The following is a 23,532-nucleotide window of genomic DNA, read 5'->3' as shown; positions in this document are numbered from 1 at the left end:
AAACCAGGATTATCCCAGGCAGACTGTCTTGTATGAACAGCCAGTGTAATAAGTTCCCACTAGGTAAGGATTCAGTTAATCAAACAAACATTGATTGAGCATTGATTAGAATTAAGTGTTGTTGTAGGCTTTTTTGAACTACAGGTCTTGGGAAACTACAACACTTCTCAAGAAATAATACAAGCCAACAACTACAAGTTTGTAGCAAACTTAATAATACATACCGCATTTACCTTAGCATCCCCTGGACTGATAATTCAGCCTTCATTAATTTTTGTCACTTGGTTTTAGAGGCGATTAGACCTTTGTACAAAGGAAAAGATAAAGCAGGGGAAAATATAGAGTTACAGAAGTATACCATACTTGCGTAGCACTTCAATTTATTTTTATGATATCTCACTTTAAAATGTTGATAAAGCACCCTTGAGACACTTAAACTAGGTAATGTTTTTCCCATTCCAGACATGAGGAAAGTAAGGATCAAAGTGATTAAAAAATAGTTAACGTTAAACAAACTTCTGTTGCACTGGACAGTGTTAGGTACTTCACTTAGAATTTGACTAATCTTGAAAATAACCCTTCAGGTAAATGTGATCATGTCCATTCGTTGCAACAAGGAACTCCATGAAAAAATTTGATTTCCCCAAATTCACATCTAATAAAGGCAGATCTAGAATACAAATCTAGTGCGTTAATTCCCATCATTTCACAAACTCTCACTTTTTGCAGATATTGCTATAAGGCATCAATACAAAGTCACTGTAAACCCAAGATTTTGGGCCATAAGTTCACAGTATTGCACTTTGTAAAATTTACCTCAGTCACTGTACCTCACAACTCACATAATGAGGTTTCTGTGTGATATGAAACCACAATATTAAAGATGAATGTAGGGACTGGGTGGCTCAGTGGTTGAGAGTCTGCCTTTGGTTCAGGGCATGATCCTGGAATCCTGGGATCGAGTCCCACATCAGGCTCCCTGCATGGAGCCTGCTTCTCCCTCTCTGCCTGGGTCTCTGCCTCTCTCTATCTGTGTCTCTTGTGAATAAATAAATAAAATCTTAAAAAAAAAAAAAAGATGAATGTAGCTTTGTTGTTTTCTTTTGTTTATGCATGTTACTAAAAAGTTTTTATTTTATTTTATTTTTCTGGCCAGTGAAGGAGTATTGTAGATCTAGGACTCAGGGGCCTAAGATGATAAACTTTGGGTTCCTTCTATGAAAAGTTGCAAAAAACACTACTATAAAGCTTAAATACTGCACCCTGAAAGGGGCCCATTTTATTACAGGCCCTAGAGCTCAAGATTATATCTAAAGTTTGTTTTATTTTGGAAAGCCTAAGCCTGATGATGATAGCTGGTTTATAAGTAAATTTAAGAATGAGTCTAGCACATTTATAATACAATTTGGCAAAGTGGTCAATAAAATCTATCAGGTCGTGTATCTAATCTGAAATGAAGATAAACTACCATGATAATGAATGATAACCAATATTTATGGTTAATCCCTTTTGCAGGTCATTTATAAATAGAATATGGATTAGAGAATAGTCATTAGATTAATGATATCTCACACTTGCCTCTCTGTCCCAAACTTGAATTGTCTTTGAATAAAATTTTTCCATACTACTACTATTTATTATCAGTATTACTAGCAGTTTGTGAATACTATTTATACAAAAATAATTATTTATAAAATAAATAAGATGTACATGAAAAATATACATTAAACATTAATAAAATCAATAGTTTGTACCCTGGTGAAATGTTGCTCTCAGGATTGCAAATACTAGTAATATCTGTTAAGGCTTGATTTATGTCTCTGCTTTTGGTCTTAATGCACTGGTTAATAGAAAATAATGTCTTGATGGATTTCACTAAATATCTGATGTTCTTTTCCAAAAAGCTTTAGAAATCTATGAAAAATACTCATTGCTAGCACAATGATTGATAATAAAACTGTTAGGACAGGATAAATTGCTAGATGATTTTCATCAGCCTATTTTAGTCTATTTTAAAACTATTACCATCTAGAGCTTTAAGATATAAAAATAGGTTTCTGAGATTTGGGATGATAACTTTGAAATTTGCCAAAATTATATACCTATTAAGATTATTTGCTACAATTTTTTTTCTGAATTTGTTTTTTTATAAGTCATATATATAGAGTATATGTTATATAAATATATATAAATATTATTATATATAATATATATATTGTGAGCCGCTTACAGTTAGTTTAGAATGATGTAGTTTTATTGGCTTGAATTTTAAGAATTTAATAAATATGTATTTCCATAAATATATTTGATGAATAGAGGAATAAAGTAGTAGCAAACAGTGATATTGAAGCAATAATGGATCACTTGTAACAGGCAGGAGTTAAGATTTAAACCACCCATTTTACTCCAAAATATGATTATAAATGAAATATAATAACAACTCAACAAAAGTTAATACCTGAAGTAAAAAGGAATGTAAATACCTTTTTGTGCCAGAAGTATAGAAACATTCAATAGTTAAAAAAGGACTTGGGCCTCAGTCAGAGGCTACTGGGGAATTTTACTGGTGAAAGGTACTAAGTACCAGAAACATATGTGAGGTAGAAAACAGGAGTCACCTACCCCAGTTGAAAGTTAAAAAAATTAGGTGCATCTACTTGGCCCGGCTGGGCCTTATATGAAGCTTCAGAGAGAAGCAGAGACAGCTGTGCCCCAATGTTTAAGTGGCACAGTAACTTGCTTCTGTGATATCTCTAAGTATTGCCTGGAGACTGGAGTTCTGGACTTCCAGTAAGAAACTTAGTTACATAGTTGGGGAGAGGGAGAGAGAAGAGTGTTGCTGGATTGAGGTCACTACATACTTGCTATAAGAAAGAAGAAAGCAAGTGGAACAAGAGACAAATTCCACTTAGAATAAGTAAAACAAAAAGTTCAAGACTGTATTAGAAGAGCTAATGCTCCCGGTGATAATGAAGATTCAACCTTGAGATGATGACTGTATCTGAATGAATCACAAATAATATCATAATCAGGCTTTTTAAATAAATAAGCATAAAATAATAGCCATGAATATAATATATAATGTATATTTAAAAAACGAGTTTGGTATGAAAAATAGTTGATTAGAAATATTCGGTGAAATGAAAATATCTATAAAAAGTTACATCTTGAAGTGGATATAGACAGATATAATTGGTGACCTAAAAAAAAAAAAATAGAACTGAGAAATTCATTCAGAGTATAGTAAAAAGATATAAAGAAAGGAAAACTAAAATGGAGAAGTTAAGCTTAGAGGCTCTGGTACACATATAAACAGTTCCTGAAATAGAGAAAGAGAGATTGGCAAAAGCAGTCTTAAAGCAGTTATGGTAGAGAATTTTCCAAAAAGAAAGAAAAAATTTAAGGCCCTCACCTACATGTATGTTTGCAATAATGTGAAATATGAGGATAACAAAAGAATCAGAGCTTCCAGAAAGTGATAAAAAAGATCATTTTAAAACCAAGTGACAATTAAACGGACCCCACATTTCTCATCAGCTTTAATAGATATGAGAAATGAAGAGCACAATATTTTCAAAGCCTAAGATAAAGAACATTATTACTCCTTTAACAAAGGACATTGATTAAAAATACTTTCACCTTATTATTTATGAGAACTACTAAAAATGAGTTCTACTTTAGTATGAATGAGGGAACCCAGAGTAAAAGAGAGAGGGGTAATAAACACTAAGAGTGAAGTGAAGAAACCAGCAAAATAATGGTGGTAAATGTAATTAGTGAGTGTAGTGTAATAATAAAATTATTTGGGGATGTTAAAGATAGAAATAAAATTTTATATAATACCAACAAGGAAGACATTTGAGGTGAAGGTGAGGGAATATAGTGGGTAGGTAAGTGTCCTACGGGTCTTTACGATGGTAGAGAAGGGAGTACTTAATAACTTAAGAGTATGTTTCTAAAAACATTGAAATATTGATGTTAAAATTTTAAAACTAATCACAAAAATATGGAAATACAATCTGTAACTTTGAAACAATCATTGAAACAGAGAGGTAGGTGTGGAGAAAACAACTCAGTGTCAATAGGAAAGCAAAACTAAAACACAAAAGAGAGAGAAGCAAAGAAAAAGCAGGGTAAACAAAACATGAAACGGACAGTAGAAAGACATCCAAGTATATAATTAACTGCAAAAATTTATATTTATTAAATTTGTGTATGGAAACATAAATGACTGGTATCAATTTATAATAAATACTACAGACAGCTTGTATGATGTCTAGAGGAAAAAGACCTTAGCAGAAAGTTTGAAAATAACATAGTTGAAAAAAGATATGCTATGCACACACTAACCATAAGAAGGTTAGTGTAGTGATATTAACATGTAACGTAAGTAGAATTTGGGGGCAAAAGTATTAATAAAAATGAAGAGAGAAGTAATGAAAAAAAGAATAAATGTCTTAAAACATTCATAAATTAAAAAAAATCATAAACTGCGTATACATTACAGCATAGCCTTACCCAAAATTAGTAAGGTTTTTATTTGAATAAGGTTTATTAGGTTGATTAAATAAATCAGAAGTTTCCTGTATCCCTCTAATATACACCTATTTATGTCATACACCTGTTTACCATTTATCAAAATCGACCATGTACTAGGTCAGAACAATTACATGTATATTTCCAAATAAGTATATGTGGACTGTATTTTTTACTACTACATACCTAAATTAGAAATAAAAAGAAAAATATTATAAAAATGAAACAATAGGAACAACAAATTTTGTCTGGGAATTAAAAAAAAAACACATTTATAGATGATTCATGGGTTAAGGAGGTCATCACAGTACAAACTACATAGTATTTAGACCTGAATGAGAGCTTCCCACTAGCAACCTATGAAATGCAACTGAAGTCATTTTTATCTGAAAATTTATTATGTTAAGTGTGGATAACAGGAAAGAAAGCAATGTCTATCCTAAGGAGCTAGAAAGAGAACAAATGGAGTGTGGATGGATATGTTGGTGTGGGTGTAGTGGTGGTATTAAATTCTAAAAAATAAAAGAAAGGTAATGAAAATAATAGACAAATAATGAAAGAGAATATAAAAGCAAAAATAAAGATCTATAAAACAAATAGCTGGCTCTTTGAAAATAGTTTAGTAAATTTTCGAATGGCATATCATGTAACACCCATTACATTTCAGTTATGACTGCCTTCTAATTGCTGTTGTTTTATTGTTTTCTTAGTCTGCTTACAAGTAGCATTGGTGCCATAGTTAATCATTACTGCTGTTTCTCCCCAAGTCACATAAATACAGAATAATCAATAGAAGCAGATCAGACTGGGGAGGATCTCTCTAGTCCACCATGTCACCACCACTTCCCTTTGCCTCCCTGCTATCCATCCTCTTGTCCCCAGCAAGCAGTAACATGGATTGCTTGGCCCCTGGCAGCTTTAGTTTCCAACTATAACTTTGAACACACATCTGAGTGACTAACTAGGTACCAGGCAGTGTCTGGGTGCAAAGGATACAGTGATGAACAAGATAGGAATGATACTAGCCCTTTGGGAACTTACTGCCTAGTAAGAAAGAGAGACAATTAAGCAAGCAAATTACAATGAAGTGCTGAGGGAGCAGTACGACTGTACTATGGGAGCCAGTAGCTAGGAAACCTAATAGCCTAGCAGGGAGGGGAAGTTGAGCAGAGAAAGTGAAATTTAAACTGGGTCTTGAACGGTGTTCATCAAATGCAGCAAAGTCAATAGTGGGTGTGTATTCAAGGCACAGAGAAAAACGTGAGCAAATCTTGAAGGCAAAATAATACATGTACTGGTTAATATGAACCTGCATGTGGTTTTGGATCAGTAAAGTTGCTCATTACTGAACTATACCCATGGTTTCAAATTGTATTTGGTCAGTTTCAACCATTTACTTCAATTGTAACCTCAAATCCCAGATATAATATATAGTAATGATAAAAATATGAACTATAATGTAAGAATAATAACTTAGGTGTCAGTTCCAGTGTCTATAAAATGAACCATCTTACCAAACTTTGAAGACTGTTAGGACAGGAGATATAAATGTTAAACACCTAGGAGAGTGCCTTATAAAGAGAAGGCATTAATTTCAGGAGGTTATCATCATTGATTCATTCAGTCTTACAGTAAGTTGCTAAAGTAATTATTACGTCCTTAGTTTTAGAGCTGACATTTAGAGAGATGAAATAATCTCTAAGTCATTTTTTTTTTAAAGATTGGTACTTGGTATTAGGTATTATCTTTCTTTCCTTCCTTCTAAGTAAGTTTTCTTTCTCATGGGCTCCAAGATCACTATGTGTAAAAATGAAGCCTACATAGAACAAATTGACTGCAATAATTTTTCTGTACTTAAGACATATGAATACTCTATTACCAAGAGAACTATTTACTAGTAGATATACATTTTATGCATACTGGTTTCTAGTGCAAGGAGGGCATATAAAGATATTTACTGAACTAAAGTGGAAATTGAATGGAACAGCGTATTCTGATCTCAAATTACACAGTATTTACTATGCCAGAAATGTCTCACAATAATGTTCATTATAATAAGAAAATAATAAAATAAAATCTTTAAGAATTACTAATATATTAATAATTTTGATAACTAAAGAGTTGATGTGGCATGGAGTTTTTCTTTATTCCCATTCATTTGAAACAAAGCTCCTATTTTTGGTGTCCCTTGTTTAATGTAGTGAAGAAAACTGTCAGGTAGCCTAAGAATTTTTCTTCTCAGAGGATGGCTGCAGTGAATAGCATGTATTCAGTATTTCCTTTTACTTCTTTTACAAAAGGAAGCAAGTTACAAAGAAAATTACATAGAAGCATCTCTTGGAAGGCATGTAATTTGAGGTAACTTACTTTAGATGCACAAATAGCAATCTTTCTTCATTTAAACATTCAAAAGGTAACCAGACTGTCATACTGCTAATAAATAACTCAAGGAAACTGAAGCCAGGAAAATAAAACTCTATTACTTTTATTAGGATTTTTTCTTAGACCCCCACTGATGAAATAGCATCTTTTTAGGAATTATCAGAAATTATGTTTTATTTTATAATGAAAGCAAGTTAAATGCTCACAAAAATATAAACCTCTTAAGAGGTACACAGGATACAATCACTTGCACACAATTTATCTTTCAACTAGTGGAGATACTTCAAAATTTCCAAGAATATTTTATTTGTCTTCATTTTGTCATAGTTTATTTTTGCTGTTGCTTGGCTAATAAGAATAAATCGAATAATTGAGGAAGAATTATAACTACCAAACATTTATGTTTATTTTCATTATTTGCCATTTTAGAAAGTAGGAAGGATTAAAATGAGAATTACCCTCTAATCAGAATTAGTAAATATCCTTTGCATTTGGCATGTTATGTCCTTTCTCATTTAGAGAGCACTATATAATGATTAGAAAATTATTTTGTTCCTGTCTCCAGTATGTGAGCAGGCTTAGGGATAAATCTTTATGGTTTCTCTCATGTCTCAGTCTTCTCATTTTTAAAATCAAGATAGTCTCTCCATTGCTTCAAAATAATGTGAAAATTATGGACAAAATGCTAGTAAAGTCAATTTGGAGTGATGAAAGAAATACACTTTCCAGGTAAGTGAGAGGTCAGAAATCAGGGTGATTATGCAAGGAAATTACTTTTAAGAAGTTTCTCAAGAAGAGCATTGACTTATAAATAACTGTCCTTCTCTATCACTGAGCAAGAACTCTATTCCCTTGGTTACTGTTTCTCATTTTTTGAAGTCTGTCATGGGAGTTCAGCAATTTTAAAATTCATCCAAATCTTGTTGGATGCCTACTATGTGGTGAAATTTTCCTATACCCTGGGATTTCAGATGGGAGGGGAAAAAAACCACTCTGATTACTTCATAATCTATAGGGAAAGTCAGATTGTAAACTATGCTAAGTGGAAAAAAAAAGTAAAATCCTTAGCAAAGCGTGAAGATAGTCAGTGCTCAGTTATTGGTATCTAAACATAATTTCAACAGCAGTAAATCCAGTAATCTGCCCCTAACTAGCTCCTTAGGGCTGGTTCAAAGCCTCTTTCATTATTTTCTATAACACATTGCTTGTTCATTTTAGGGCTCTATACATGTTTGTTACATACTACTGATGAAAAGTAAAACAATCTTAAAATACTCTAAGGGCACTGGGAGAAAAAAAGAACACTTTTAAAAGGATATAAATATAAATTATTTTGATTAAGATCATGTTCCTCTTGCTACAGCTAACTATCTTAGTTTCTTGAGTTGTAGAATAGCATGGTAGGAAACCAAATGGTGTGGTGCAGTGTTTTTCAACGCCTCATTAATAGTTGTTGGTTTGTAAGTTTAATTTATTAAATATAACCACTTTTGTTATTAATTGACCATTATATATATATATATATATATATTAGTCCTACAAGGGATAAATTCATGTAATAGCTTTTTCATATTTCTTATTGAAATATTATATGTGCATAATGATTTCTTACTGAAAATCACCGTGAAAATTTGACAGTGACAGTAAGAGTTTAGGCTCTGGAGTAGAATAGTCTTGAGATAAAATCCTTACTTTGTGAAAATGGCTTCCAATCTGAGAAATCGAAATAATAATTGTACCACCAAAATAGAACTGTTGAAGACTGAGATCATTTATATAGTGAGTTAGTATAAAGCCCAACATAGTATGTGCTCGGTGTATATTGGCCTTATTATTCTGGAGAAATACATACTGGGCATACTTTCCAGGCATCTTTAAATACTTGAATTATTCCCTTGTGATATTGATTAACCTATTTGTTTTCATTATTAACCTGTTTTGGCACTTAAATCTTCTGCTTAGAAAAACATTTATCTTACAAAATTAATCAGTGGAGTTACAGCTTAAGTTTGTTTTAAATAAAAGGATCTTTCTCATCTAAAGAGCTTAATTGTCTTCAGTTAAATTTTTGTTGCATTATAAAACATTGGAAATTATACTCCAAGAAAATCTACTAGGAAACATTCCTTTGATATTGTAAACAAGTAGACATAATATAGTATTAATATATGAATTATTTGTAATTTGAAGTTACATTTATTTGAAGACTGATCTAGTTTTACAAAAGTTTTAATGAAAAATGTGCTTTATTACTGTGAATTTGTTAACATTCTTAAATTTTATAGATTTGTTTTAATTGAATTTCAGGACAAAATTAATTATGCTGTTTAATCAATAGTATAAATTGCTTTTTTCCACTCATGGATTAGTGGTCTTAAAAAAATCACAAGATTTGTTATTATAAACATAGTTTAGCATTAACTTTATTAGATATATTACTTTCTTTTATAAAATGACAATTTTCAATGTATAAATAATTCATTCACATCTCTTAGGTTTTTAAAGTACTTAGATATATGTCAACACCCATCTAAACATTTATGTAGATATTTATTTGACTTCCTGGCCAATTTTTTTTTTCTTTTTTCTTTTTTCTTTTTTTTTCTGGCTAATTTTTAAAAAATATTCTAGGGGCTCAATCCCACAAACCTGAGCCATAATCATAACCTGAGATCATAAGCTGAACCAAAATCGAGTCAAATGTTTAACCAACTGAGCCACCCAGGTACCCGGAATACTACTGTTTTAAACATAAAGGGCCACTTACTTGTTCAGGTCTTGAGGAAGTTGGCAAATGTAGCTGACATATCTCAGAGTTTGGACTTGATGCAATTATGTCAGAGGTTAAAAAAACAATTGTGTGAACTCTCACATGTTTCCTGAGTCTCATAATGTGATGAAACCAGCTTGGAGCAGATCTTGAGAGGGTGACTAAATTTTCAGGAATTTCGTGAATTGGTTGTTAAATAAACCATTATGAAAAATTAAAAAAATAATTACTTAATTTTAATTAAAAATTAAAAATTATATAACCTTATAACCTCCAACTCTATTCACACTAGTAGAGGTTCAAAAGATATATTTATTTAGTTCAATATTTGACAGTTTTTTAAAAGAACACTTAAAGCTCATTGAAAAATAATTTAAACTATCCTTAGATGAAAATTTATATGTATTGTATATTATTGAATAATTGCTACTTTATTTGCATACCATTGGGTAGAATTTGTCAGATATGTTCAGTGTCACAAAACTAAACTATCTTTTGCTTCTGGGTAAGACAAGAAAGACATTTCAAAAATCCTATTCTGTTTGATTGTCACAGTTTAACCTCAAATTATAAACTTTTCGACCTTCAAAGTCCTAAGTGATCACATTAAACTTTTCTGTTGTTCAAGATATCAGCAATAAAAGATTCTTTTAAGAAAACTTATGTTTTCTGCTTCTCAAATTTGCTAAAATGCAATTTTAATTTAAAAATGATAGTAAATGTTTTGTTATTATTTTTAAGTTTTAATTTCAATTTGTTAGTGTACCCTATTATATTAGTTTCAGGTGTACAATATAGTGATTCAGCACTTCCAAACAACACCCAGTGCTTTTCACAAGTGCACTCCTTAATTCCCATCACCTATTTAAATCGTCCCCCACCTACTTCCCCTCTGACAACCCTCAGTTTATTCTCTATAATTAAGAGGCTGTTCCTTGGTTTGTCTTTCTCTCTCTTATTTTTTTCCTTTGATTGTTTTGCTTCTTAAATTCTACATATGACCGAAATCATATGGCATTTATCTTTCTCTTATTTCGCTAAGCATTATGCTCTCTAGTTTCATCCATGTCATTGCAAATGGCAGGAGTTCTTTCTTTATTATGGCTGAATAGTGTCCCATTACATATATGTGTGTGTGTGTGTGTGTGTGTGTGTGTACACTTGTGTGTGTGTATATATATATACACATACATACATATTTTTTTTTCATACATATATTTTTTTACCACATCCTCTTTATCCATTCATCAATTGATGGATACAGGGGCTGGTTCCATATCTTGACTATTATAAATAATGCTGCTATAAACATCGGAGTTCATATATGCCTTTGAATTAGTTTCCTTGTATTCATTGAGTATATATCCAGTAGTGTGATTGCTTGATCCTAAGGTACTTCTTTTTTTACCTTTTTAAGTACCCTCCATATTGTTTTCTACAGTAGCTGCACCAGTTTGCAAGCTACCAATATGGGCAAGTGTTTCTTTTTCTCCATATCTTTACCAGCACTTGTTGATTCTTGTGTTGCTGAGTTTAGCCATTGTGACAGGTGTAAGATGAGAGCTCCTTGTAGTTTTGATTTGCATTTCCATGATGATATTTGATGATGAGCTTTCCATGTGTCTGTTTGCCCTCTGAATGTCTTTAGAGAAATGTCTATTCATGTCTTCTGCCCATTATTTATTTATTTTGGGGGGAGTGTTGAGTTTTAGAAAATCATTATAGATTTGGGTACTAATCCTTTATCAAATATGTCATTTGCAAATGTCTTCTCCCATTCCAGAGGTTGCCTTTTAGTTTTATTGATTGTTTCCTTTCTTAAATCCATCTGTTCCAGTGTGTCATATGAATCAAATGATTTTGATCTAATCTCAAGTTTATTTTTGCTTTAGTTTTCCTTGCCTTCAGAGACATATCTAGAAAGAAGTTGCTATGGACAATGTCAAAGAAGTTCAGGTCTCATGTTTAGGTCTTAACCATTTTGAATTTATTTTTGTGTGTGGTGTAAGAAACTGGTCCAGTTTCATTTTTTTCACATGTTGCTGTCCAGTTCTCCTAACACCATTTGTTGAAAGACACTTTTTTCCCATTGGATATTCTTTCCTGTTTTGTCAAAGATTTATTGACTATGTAATTGTGGGATCATTTCTGGGTTTTCAATACTGTTATGTTGATCTGTGTATCTATTTTTATGCCAATAATATACTGTTTTGATTACTGTAGCTTTGCGCAGTGTAACTCACAGTCTGGAAATGTGAAGCCTCCATATCTCCTTTTCTTTTTTGAGATTACTTTCGCTCTTTTGGGTCTTCTGTGGTTCCATACATATTATAGGATTGTTTGTTTTAGGTCTATGAAAAATGCTGGTGGTATTTTGATAGGAATTGCATGAAATGTGTAGATTGCTTTGGGCAGTATAGACATTTTAACCATATTTCTTCTTCTAATCCATAAGCATGGAATATTTTTCCATTTCTCTGTGTTGTCTTCAGTTTCTTTTATCAATGTTTTATAGTTTTTAGAATAGAGGTCTTTTAAAAAAGACAAAACCTTTGGTTAGGTTTATTCCTAGATATCTTAAAATGAGTTTGATTCCTTGGTTTCTCTTTCTGTTGCTTTATTATTAGTGTAAAGAAATGCAACAGATTTCTGTACACTGATTTCATTTCCTGGACATCCTCTTCTTGTTCCTGACAAGAAAGTCTCACCTTTTCCCCATTGAGGATGATGTTATCTGTGAGTTTTTCATATATGGCCTTTTAATGTTATGTTCCCTCTAATCTACTTTGCTGAGGGTTTTTATCATGAATGAATGTTGTACTTTTCTCTGTCTATTGAAATGATGATATAGTTCCTATCCTTTCTCTTCTTGATGTATATATCACATTGATTGATTTCCAAATACTGAAACACCCTTACATCCTGGGATCAAATCCTACTTGATTATGGTGAATGATTTTTTTTTATGTATTGTTGAGTTCATTTTGCTAGTATTTTGCCGAGAATTTTTGCGTCTATTTTCACCAGGGATATTGGTCTGTAGTCGTATCTTTATCTGGTTTTGGTATCAGGGTAATGCTGGCCTCATAGAATGAATTTGGAACTTTTCCATTGTCTTCTATGTATTGAAATAGCTAAGAAGAATATGAATGTATTCTTTAAATGTTTGGTAGAGTTTGCCTATAAAGCCATTTGGCCCTGGACTTTTGTTTATTGGGAGTTTTTTTGATTACTGACTCATTTGCTAGTTTCAGTCTGTTCAAATTTCTATTGCTTCTTGTTTCAGTTTTGGTAGTTTATGTGTTTCTAGGAATTTATCCATTTCTTCTAGTTGTCCAATTTGTTGGAATGTAGTTTTTCATAATATTCTCTTATGATCATCTGTATTTCTGTGGTTTTAGTTGTTATTTCTCCTCTCATTTGTAATTTTATTTGAGTATGTTCTCTTTTTTTCTTAATAAGTCTGGCTAGAAGTTTATCAATTTTATTGATTTTTCCTAGAACCAGGTCTTGGTTTCATTGATCTGTTCTAGTTTGTTTTTAGTTTCTATATCATTTATCTATGCACTAATATTTATTATTTCCTTCCTTCTGCTGGTTTGAGGTTTTGTTCCTTGTTATCTTCCTGGCTCCTTTATGTACAGGTTAGGTTGTTTATTTGATATTTTCCTTGCTTCTTGAGGTATGCCTGTATTGCTATAAACTTCCCTCTTAGAAAAGCTTTAGATTCATCCCAGAGGTTTTGAACCATTGTTTTCATTTTCATTTGTTTCCATGTTTATTTTTAATTTCTTCTTTTATTTCCTAGTTGACCCATTCTTTGCTTACTGGCATATTATTTAATTTCCATATGTTTGTAATCTTTCCTGATTTTTTTCTTGTGGTTGACTTCAAGTTTCATAGCATTGTGGTTAGAAAAGATGCATGGTATGACTTCAATTTTCTTGGATTTGTTGAGACTTCTTTTGTGTCCTAATATGTGATCTCTTTTGGAGAATGTTCCATTTGCCCTTGAAAAGAATGTATATTCTGCTGTATTAGGATGGGATATTCTGGATATGTCTGTTAAATCCATCTGTTCCAGTGTGTCATTTAAAGCCATTGTTTCTTTGCTGATTTGGTACTTAGTTGATCTAGGCATTAATGTAAGTGAGGTGTTCTTGGATTTTCCCCTGTATTATTATATAGTGTTCTTTGTCTCTTGTTATAGTCTTTAAGGTTTATTTTATCCAAAATAAGTATCCCTACTCTAGGTTTCTTTTGACATCCATTTGCATGATAGATGTTTCTCCATCCCCTCCCTTACAATCTGCTGGTATTCTTAGGTTTAAAATGAATCTCTCGTAGATAGCATATAGATGGGCCTTATTTTTATCCTTTCTTTCACCCTATGTCTTTTGATTGGAGCACTTAGTCCATTAAAGATAGTAAATGGTAGTAAATTTTAACATAGGAAAGTTCTTATTATTCACGAAGTTGTGAGTACTGAACTATATATGAAAGATTAGCATTTATTCAGTTCCCTTAAAAATTAGCTAAAAGTCTCCTGGTCATGTTAAAGGTATGTTTTAAATATTGATTTGTGAAAAGTATATGACTTACTTTGTGAAAATATAGTAGATTTCAGATACATTTCTATTAACTATTCAGTAAAATTGCTTAGTAATTTTGAATTGGAATTGCATTTTTTTTCAGCTTGCTAGAAAGCAATGAAAGGTAAAACATGTTGATTCAAAAATAATATGAGAGAAAAATCTATGTTATTTGGATAGCAAAGGAAGGAGCAACAATATATCTGTAATTTGTAAAACCTAAATTTTGGTGAAAATAAATAATCATATTACTAATTTAATATAAACTCAATATATACAATTAATATATATCAATTAATATATACCTCTTTTGTATTAAAACCACTAGAAATTAAAAGATGAATTCAAATATGATATCTGCATTTAAAGATCTTATGTTAAAAAAATAAATAAATAAAGATCTTATGTTCTAAGGGAGGAAGCCTATCAGTTTCTTATCAGTAAAATGTGATAAAGTATTAAGATAAAAGGAACAAAATGTGTGGGGACATTTGTAGGGGCCATTTAGCTCAGACTACATTATTAGGTCTTATAGTACTTGTTAATATTACGCTCTAATTTTTAAAAAAGGTTTAGTTATTTATTTGGGAAAGGGAGAGCAGGTAGGAGGGACAAGAGGGAAAAGGAGAGAAAATCTTACACAGACTCCATGGTGAACATGGAGTCTAACACAGGGCTTGATATCACCACCCTGAGATCTCCACCTGAGTCAAAACCAAGAGGTGAACACTTAAACGACTGTGCCACCCAGCCACCGTATAATTTTTAAGTAAGATAATTTGGATATTCCTTGAATAGTTTGAAATGCTTTACTTCATCTGTGTAGTTGGTGATGAATATAGAAGGAATTCAAGAAAAACATCAAGTCCTATCTCCCTGATAACTCACTCCCAAGAAAACCCCATTTGCCTAACTTAGCTCTAAAATGCTAATAACCTTGTGAGGTAATCTATTAAATATTGCATAATTAATCCTTAATATGTATGTATTCATAGCCCACTTGTATGGACAGTCAAGTTTTGATGAGAAGAAAATAGTGAGAAAATATTGATCCATTTTTCTCACTTTTAGTTCTGTTTCTTTTTATAGATTCTGAAATTGTTATTCAGTTAACCTTTAGCTTTAGAGGAAAATCTTAGTGACAGATTGACATTTTTATTATTATTTAACTTTAGTAATGCATTTTTCCTTAAAGTCTAATTTGTCTGATACTGGTATACCTACACCAGCTTTCTTTTGTTTAGTATTTGCATAGAATAACTTTTTTTTTTTTAAAGATTTATTTATTTACTCATGAGAGACACAGAGAGAGAGGGAAGCAGGCTCTGCAGGGAGCCTGGCGTGGGACTCGATCCTGGGTCTCCAGGATCACGCCCTGGGCTGACGGTGGTGCTAAATTGCTGAGCCACCTGGGCTGCTCTAAAATAACTTTTTTCAATCTTTATAACTTTTATGCTCTTAATCCTTTAATAGTAATTTTAATCCACTTACATGTAATGTAATATTCACATGTGTGTAATTTATATTCACTTTCTTACTATTTTTTTCTCTTCTACTCTCCCCTTCCACGCAACTATTGCCTTAATTTTCTCTCATTTATTTCTTTTATTATTAAAGTATCTTTAAAATTCTACTTTCCCCTCAACAACTTAATTGTTAAATATTCTTTCACTATTCTTTTAGTTGATACTGTAGATGTACAACATCCTTAATTGATTAATGCCTAATAAATATTATTATTTTTATCACTTCCTAGACAAAGCTATGATAGAGTGCACTTTCACTCAGTTTAACGTCTGATACCTTTTATTATGTATTTCAGTTTTCATTTATAGTAAACTATAGTCTGGGTCATTTTCACTTACCCACATATTTATATTTCTCAGTGCCCTTTGTGCCTTCCTGAAGAACTTCCTTTAATACTCTTCATTCTTATCCTTTGTTCATATCCTTTATTGTTTCCAACAAACATTCCCTGCAAATGTCTTAATTTGGCTTCATATTTGAAGGATATTTTCCTTCTGAATAGAATTTCAAATAGAAGGTATTTTCATTCACTGATCAAAAGATACCATTTCATTCTCTTCCGTCAATTCTTTTGAGAGGAAAAATTTAGCCCTTTGTTGTTGCTTGTTGACAAGGTCTTTTTTTTTTCTTTCTTTTTTTTTTTTTTTTTTGGTTGTTTACAATGCTGCCTTTTCTTACTTTGGTTCATAGTAATTTTACTGTGATTTGCATGAGTTTCTTTATATCTACCTTTTTAAAAGGTTTTAGAACTTCTGCCTTCATGTCTTTCATTAGTTTGGAGAAGTTATAGGTCTGTTTCTTTTGAAATATCACTATTGTCTCACTTTCTTTCCTCTCATTTTATTTATTTATTTTTAAAGATTTTATTTATTTATTCATTAGAGACACAGAGAGAGAGAGGCAGAGACACAGGCAGAGGGAGAAGCAGGCTCCATGCAGGGAGCCCGATGCGGAACTCCATCACCGGTCTCCAGGATCACGCCCTGGGCTGAAGGCGGCGCTAAATTGCTGAGCCACCTGGGCTGCCCTCCTCTCCTTTTATGATCCCAGTATGCATGTCCTTTTTTGATCACTTGTCCCATATGCTGTTAAGTACATGTGTTTAAGTTTTCTTTCTTTTTTTTTTTTTTTTAATTTCCACTCTTTTCTTCTTGTACTTATTTTATTATTATTATTTTTTTTACAAATTTCAGTTTTCTGGTAAAGTTCATATTCTTATTATTTAATTTTTTAACATATTAATCCTTGTTATTCTAAAATCTATGTTTGGTAACTACACTTACTGGATTTTATATGCATCTCTATTTTCTTATTTCTTGGCAGTTTTTAGTTCTTAGTTGTTGGCAAGCCTAGACTTTTTTATTTTTTTGCCAAAAAAGCAGGCATTGTATAGATAATTTTTAAATGCTATGGTTGACTTATTATTCTCCACAGAATGTCCATTCTATCATTTATTAAATAAATACAGTGTGAACTTAATCACTAGTCACCTTTATTCACAAGGGCTGAGCTGATTCAGTTTGCTTGTCTACCTCTGGTTTGTCCCACTTGTAGAGTATAGCTCTCCAAGAGTTTCAGCTGATTGTTTGATAGAGTTCTTCCTTCTTAGCTAAAACAATTACACTTGTTTTTGTTTCCTCTGGATCATCAAAGTACAGAAAGTTCTTTTCTTTACAGAGATTTTCTGTTTAGATTCCTAGCCTTTTATCCTATGCAGTTTAAAAATTAAGCTCACTTTTCTGCACTTTCTTTTGCTTCTGGTTTCTGATCTCTTAAATTTCCCAAACTCTGTGTCTCTGTAGTCCTAGGAGTTTGTCAAAATCTCTTGCTGTCTCTTCTGAGCTGTGATCCTCTACAAGATTCATAGCCTTCCTCCCTCTGATATGAAGTGGTTGATTCTCTTAGGGTAATAGTAACTTTTGAGCTGTCATCACTTCTCTGCTACTGTTTCCTCTGAGATCTTGGCCCCTGATTTACTTCAGGTGGCTCTTCAATGCTTCCAAAATATTTTAAAAAGTTATCCTTCAGAAGCTAATCTAGCTGTGATACACACACATACACACATGCAAAATGCAATACTATGCAACCATTAAAAAATGAAATTTCACGGTTTGCAATGACGTGGCTGAAACTAGAGGATATTATGCTAAGCGAAATAACTCAATCAGAGAAAGACAATTATATCATCTCACTCATGTGGAATTTAGGAAACAAAACAGAGGATCATAGGGAAGAGAAAAAAATAAAACAAGATGAAGTCAAAGAGGGAGACAAACCATGAAACTCTTAATCATAGGAAACAAACTGAGGGTCACTGGAGGGGCGGATGGTGTAACTGGGTGATGGACATTTAGGAGAGCATGTGATGTAATGAGCACTGGGTGTTGTATAAGACTGACGAATCACTGACCTCTACCTCTGAAACCAATAATACATTATTATTAATTGAATTTAAATACAATTTTTTAAATGAAAAAAGCTAATCTATCATAATTAGAAGCAGATGTCAATAGATTATTTACTGAATGTTTTCTGTGTGCTGGGTAAGTGCTAACTGCTGGTAGTACAATGGTAACATGATTTTAAAAATGACTAAAACATATAGGTGTAAGTTATATGTGTGTGTTTATAAATGATACATTCTCTGACTCAAGGAACAAATGTTCTACTGACTAACATGGAAACATGACACATAGACATTGGTGTTTATGTTGGAGGCATACAACATATACTATAGGAAGGATTTCAGAGCAGGAGCGCTTAACTTGGCCTAGAAGTGGGTGTAAGTAATGTGAGACACCTATAGGAGGTGATACCCTGAAAAGAGATTCCAAAGACAGAGAAAGAGTCAAGTGTAAGATGTCATCTTCCTGACCTAATACAACTTCTAATTGTAACATACGAATACTGAAAACGTACTTTATATTTCCATTTAAAACACTAATGCCTTTGAAACATCAAATTGAGGGTATAAAAGTTAGTTTATAGTTCTTAACCATGGCAATTGATTTCTCCATAGGTATTCAAAGCAATGAATATCACACAAATTCGAAATCCTTCTCTGCCTCCTCCAGAAAAAATGCCTGAAGCCTATTCTGCAAAGATTGCTCTTTTTGGTGCTGGGCCTGCAAGTATAAGTTGTGCTTCCTTTTTGGCTCGATTAGGCTACTCTGATATCACTATCTTTGAAAAACAAGAATATGTTGGTGGTTTAAGGTAATGCCTACTTTTTTTTCTCATGTTTATAGAATAAAAAATGATGGCGTAGAACATTTATGAATATTGTTGGTTCATAATCGTATAGGAACTTCAAGCTCACAGATGGTATTTTAAATGTTCTTTTTTTGAATGCTCAATTTTGATTTCATTATTCACTTTAAATTTACAGTTGGCATTAAGCAATATTTATTTAAAAATTTCCCTGTCTAGTTTTGTGAATTTAAGATAAATCTCAGCAAAATATTTTATGGGTAGAGGAAACAATCATATAAAAACTCATTTCATCCCTGTGAATCTGTCCTTTAATGGAGATATATCTGAAAATTATAGAAATTAGAGATAGGAAAAACCTAGCTCTGTGGAATACGGGGTAATACATTCTGTTGTATACATAGACATGTCCTGCTCACATATTTTCAGTTTAAAATCTCTTAACTTTTACATTTAATTAAAATTATGTCAGTCTACTAAAATTGTTCCATTTAATGTACATTTATGCAGTTTTATTTCATAAATACCTTACTAATATTTGATATTAATCAGCATCATTATTGTAAAAGAGGATTCAGTTACAGTCTTTAATTCCCAGAAGAGTCATTCACTGAAATAAAAAATATTTACTTTGTATTAGTGATTATCAGATATTCAAACCATATTTAGAAATTGGATGGAGAGGGGGTGCCTGGATGGCTCAGTTGGTTAAACATCCAAATTGATTTTGACTCAGGTTATGATCTCAGGATTCTGAGATTGAGCCCTACATTGGGCTCTGTACTCCGCAAGGAGTCTGCTTGAGATTCTCTCTCTCTCTCTGGCCCTCCCCCCTGTACTCTCTAAATAAACATATCTTAAAAAAAAGAAACTGGAGAACTTTGCTTTATTTAAAGTATATAGAATTCTATAATGAACATATATTACATTTGTGATTAGAATGAAATAAAATTTATTTTAAATGGGTAATGGATATTACTTAAAATGTTTGATGTAAAAATGAAAGAATTTGAGTGGGAAGTTAATAATATTACTCAATTTATTGTTATTTTTTATGAATATATCATCTTACATTAGATAATTTTAAATTATAAAATACTATCATTTGGCATATCTGTTGTACTTATAGCATTTATGTGTAATGGCTACTAAACTATTCTCAAAGTAAATTTATCATATTTAATCATCACAGGGAATAAATTTAACCAGGTTTTGACTAAAAGTTGTGCTTATGTGTTCTATATTTTATGAAACCTATAAATATGTGTCAGTAATTATAAAATGTCGATATTGGTCAAATGACTATATGCTAAACCCAAGATAAGCTTGCATTAATATAAAACTATTTGACTTAATCATCAAGCCAAGGTATCATATAATAGGAAAACCTATTAAAGAGGATTTGAAGCATAAACTGAAGAAAAAATAACCTGATTGTCAAGAAATAATTATTTTTTTTCTAAATTGATGCTTCACCACTATGAGTTTTAAGGGATTAAACATATTTTATAAAGTTTTTTTATTTATTCCTGGAATGTGAAATACCTAATATATTATTTTGCTGGAATGATTTAGACTATCTTTCTAATGGTGTTTTACCACAGCTTTATTAATTAGGAAAAACATAATCTATTAGCAACATATGTATAAGCATTGTAAATTTTTTTTCAATTATACACATCAATGAATACGTGAGCTAATTTAAAAAATATGAACCTAATTGTTGTATTACCCTAGTAGTCTAGGAAAAATCTTTTTGCCCTTTAATTGCATTTTCACAAGAAGCCTAAAATGAAACAAGCCCTGTTTGTGAATTATTCTGTGTGGACAATTTTGGTAGATTATTCTGGTTGCTGGCAGCATCTCTATCTTTCTGTAACTCAAATGCAGAATAGGCATTTCTAAATCATATAAACTAACACTAAACTTGTATATTTTTATGTATTTGCTGAGCATTTTCTAGTGGGACAGATTCGCCTGGATTAATAACCAAACATTTTTTAAAAATTCTTTTTTGATTTATTTTCTTTCCTTTGCCTTTGAATGTTCCCAGTATCTAGGGACAATATGAAATGTTGAATCAGCCTTGTTTGGACCGTCCCATGGAAGAGGCATTATGTACCACTGTTACAGGATTATAAAAACTGACATTGGAATCTAGCCAGCATTACAACTACAACCTTTTCCTGTTAATTTATTTTCTTACTTACAGATGCCTCTCATTCTCTTGTATCTTCAAAGTGGCTAAAAAAGATTAAATTAGCTTTGTATTTGAAATCAATTGCTTAAAGAGGTGATGTCAAGTTTTATCTTTCCTTCTCCTTTGCATCCAAACAGATTCTTTTATCCCTAGTGAATTAGTATCACAACCACTTTTTTAAAAAAAATCACTTGAGTTGGTGAAAGATAGCAAGGACTTAATCCCTGTTGCATTGAACAGGATTGATTTTTTTGATGTGGCGACAATATTAAAATAATCAGTAGTTTTGCTTTCCTACCACTGTGGCTTCTTTTTTCAGGACATGAATTTGAAAAGGTTAAAGGGCTTGATATTATGGTAATAAAAAGAAATAAAGATGGTATTAAACTGTAAGTGTGCATGTGTGTGTTTGTATGTGTATACTTTTGATTTTGTCTTTTCTTTATAAAAATTAATATACATGAACTATGACATTTTTGTTATGTAAGATAGTCAAAGCAATGGTTTCCTTTGCTTTAGTTTTTTCAAACATTTTCACTATGTTTCATTTGATATTAATTGACAATAAAAAATGGGGTTTAGATGAAATAGGTATATCAATAGGAAATATTTTAAGAAAATATATGATGTAACACAGATATAAAGTGTGGTACCTGTACCATAAATAGAAGCAAAGCTCTATTAAAAGTATTAGAATTGTGCTTTGAAAAGTATAGGATTTGGTATAGGTAAATTCCATTTACTTGAAAGAAACATGAACATAGAAGAAAGTTTTTGGTTTGTTTTGTTTGGGGTTGTTGTTTTTAGGTTATCTGACACTCCACTGACAATACTAAAGGATATGGTTGCCACAAGAAAAATTTCTTTCAATGCTTTTGATTGTTAGAAGAGCACAGAGGAATAGAAGTTTGTTTTCATAAGCACAACAAACCTGGAAAGTAATCTTTCCAGTCATATTCTTTCATTCTTTTATCCCCTTTCTCACCATGTAATCTTGCCAGTGATCTCATTTACTCTCATTGTTTCAGTTACCACTTACTTGCAAACTATTTAAAAATTTATTTAAAGTTTATATTATTTAAAAATCTCTATTAGTTCTAACCTCTCTGTCCTGGTCATACATTCAAATCCTGGACATTTTCTCTTATAAACTTCACCATATTGCTCCTCTTCCTGAATATGCTCTCTCAGTGGATGACATCCCCAAAACATATGGGAATTCCGTGCACTACTCTTCAGTGTCCTGGCAATTCATATTGTGTGATTACTTTATAAAATGCCCTTTTACCCCTTCACCTCTATACCCCTGATATCTCACGACTGTAGTGTAGACTCCATTATGGTTCTCTTTGCTTCCTGATTTGTTTTTTTCAAATTCATTTTTCTTATAGTTTCCAAATGTGATTATATAACTTTTCTCCTTGAAATCTCTCAATAGCTTCCCATAATCTAGGAGACAATGGACCTAGCTTCACACGGAAAGCCATTACCTGATATTACCTACCTTTTCCTTCCCTCCCATCCTTCCTCTCTCCCTCCTTACCTTACTCACAACCTCCTTCAATATTTATTGATCTCCTATATGCTGGTCATTTTCTCAGGCACTAGAGCTCAAATACAGACAAAGCAAAGTGCTTGTTCTCATGGGGCTTACGCTCTAGTGATGGGAGGCAGATAATAAAACAATAAACCAAATATAGAATATGTCAGGGATGACAAATACATTAGGGTTTTTTGTTGTTGTTGTTTTGTTTTGTTTTCAATGGCAGTTTAGTGGTGTGTACCTAGCACATTTGATGCTTGGAGATTTTCTTTAAACATGTTTATTGTCTAGTCTATGCAAAAAAGTTATTTTCAAAAAGATTCACATGATCAGTAATAAAAATTATTTTGATTCATTCCTATAAAACAAAACATTAACAATTGAAATAATTTCAGTTTTAAAGATACAGTTCACACAATGTCCCTACTTTAATTTTAATTTGAAACACAAAAACTCCTCGTAGTTGCCCAATATTAAACTTGAAGTAATTCATATTGCATCATGTCTATCATTTTATCAATTCCAAATCAACCGTTTCATTAGAACATGTAATAGTGAAGGGTGCAGACAAATGCTGCCTATGGGAAGTTGGAACAAGTAATGCTTGTAGCTGAATCAGTATGTGTCAGTGGCTACAGTTTATCTTGAATTTCCGATATTAACTTCCCTGTAAAACTCCATGCTTATTGAAGAATAGGTAATAAAAATGGGACAAATTCAAACTTAAAAACCTATTACTAGAATTCTATAGCAATAATGATTATTTATTTAT

At 31.8% G+C, this 23,532-nt stretch overlaps 1 protein-coding gene across 3 annotated transcripts in view; it reads left to right on the top strand.

Moving 5' to 3' along the window:
- Positions 1-23,532, top strand: part of DPYD (dihydropyrimidine dehydrogenase) — a 798,341-nt gene that overhangs the window by 217,604 nt on the left and 557,205 nt on the right. For all 3 annotated transcript variants that reach the window (XM_077905543.1, XM_077905544.1, XM_077905545.1), the window contains one exon: positions 18,827-19,023. In XM_077905543.1, coding sequence (XP_077761669.1) covers positions 18,827-19,023 — 197 coding nt within the window. The remainder of the gene's footprint in view (positions 1-18,826; positions 19,024-23,532) is intronic.

Source organism: Canis aureus, chromosome 8 (genome assembly GCF_053574225.1).
Source record: "Canis aureus isolate CA01 chromosome 8, VMU_Caureus_v.1.0, whole genome shotgun sequence".
Lineage (NCBI taxonomy): Eukaryota > Metazoa > Chordata > Mammalia > Carnivora > Canidae > Canis > Canis aureus.
The sequence above is the reverse complement of the archived record's forward strand: the minus strand, read 5'-3'. Positions and strand labels throughout refer to the sequence as shown.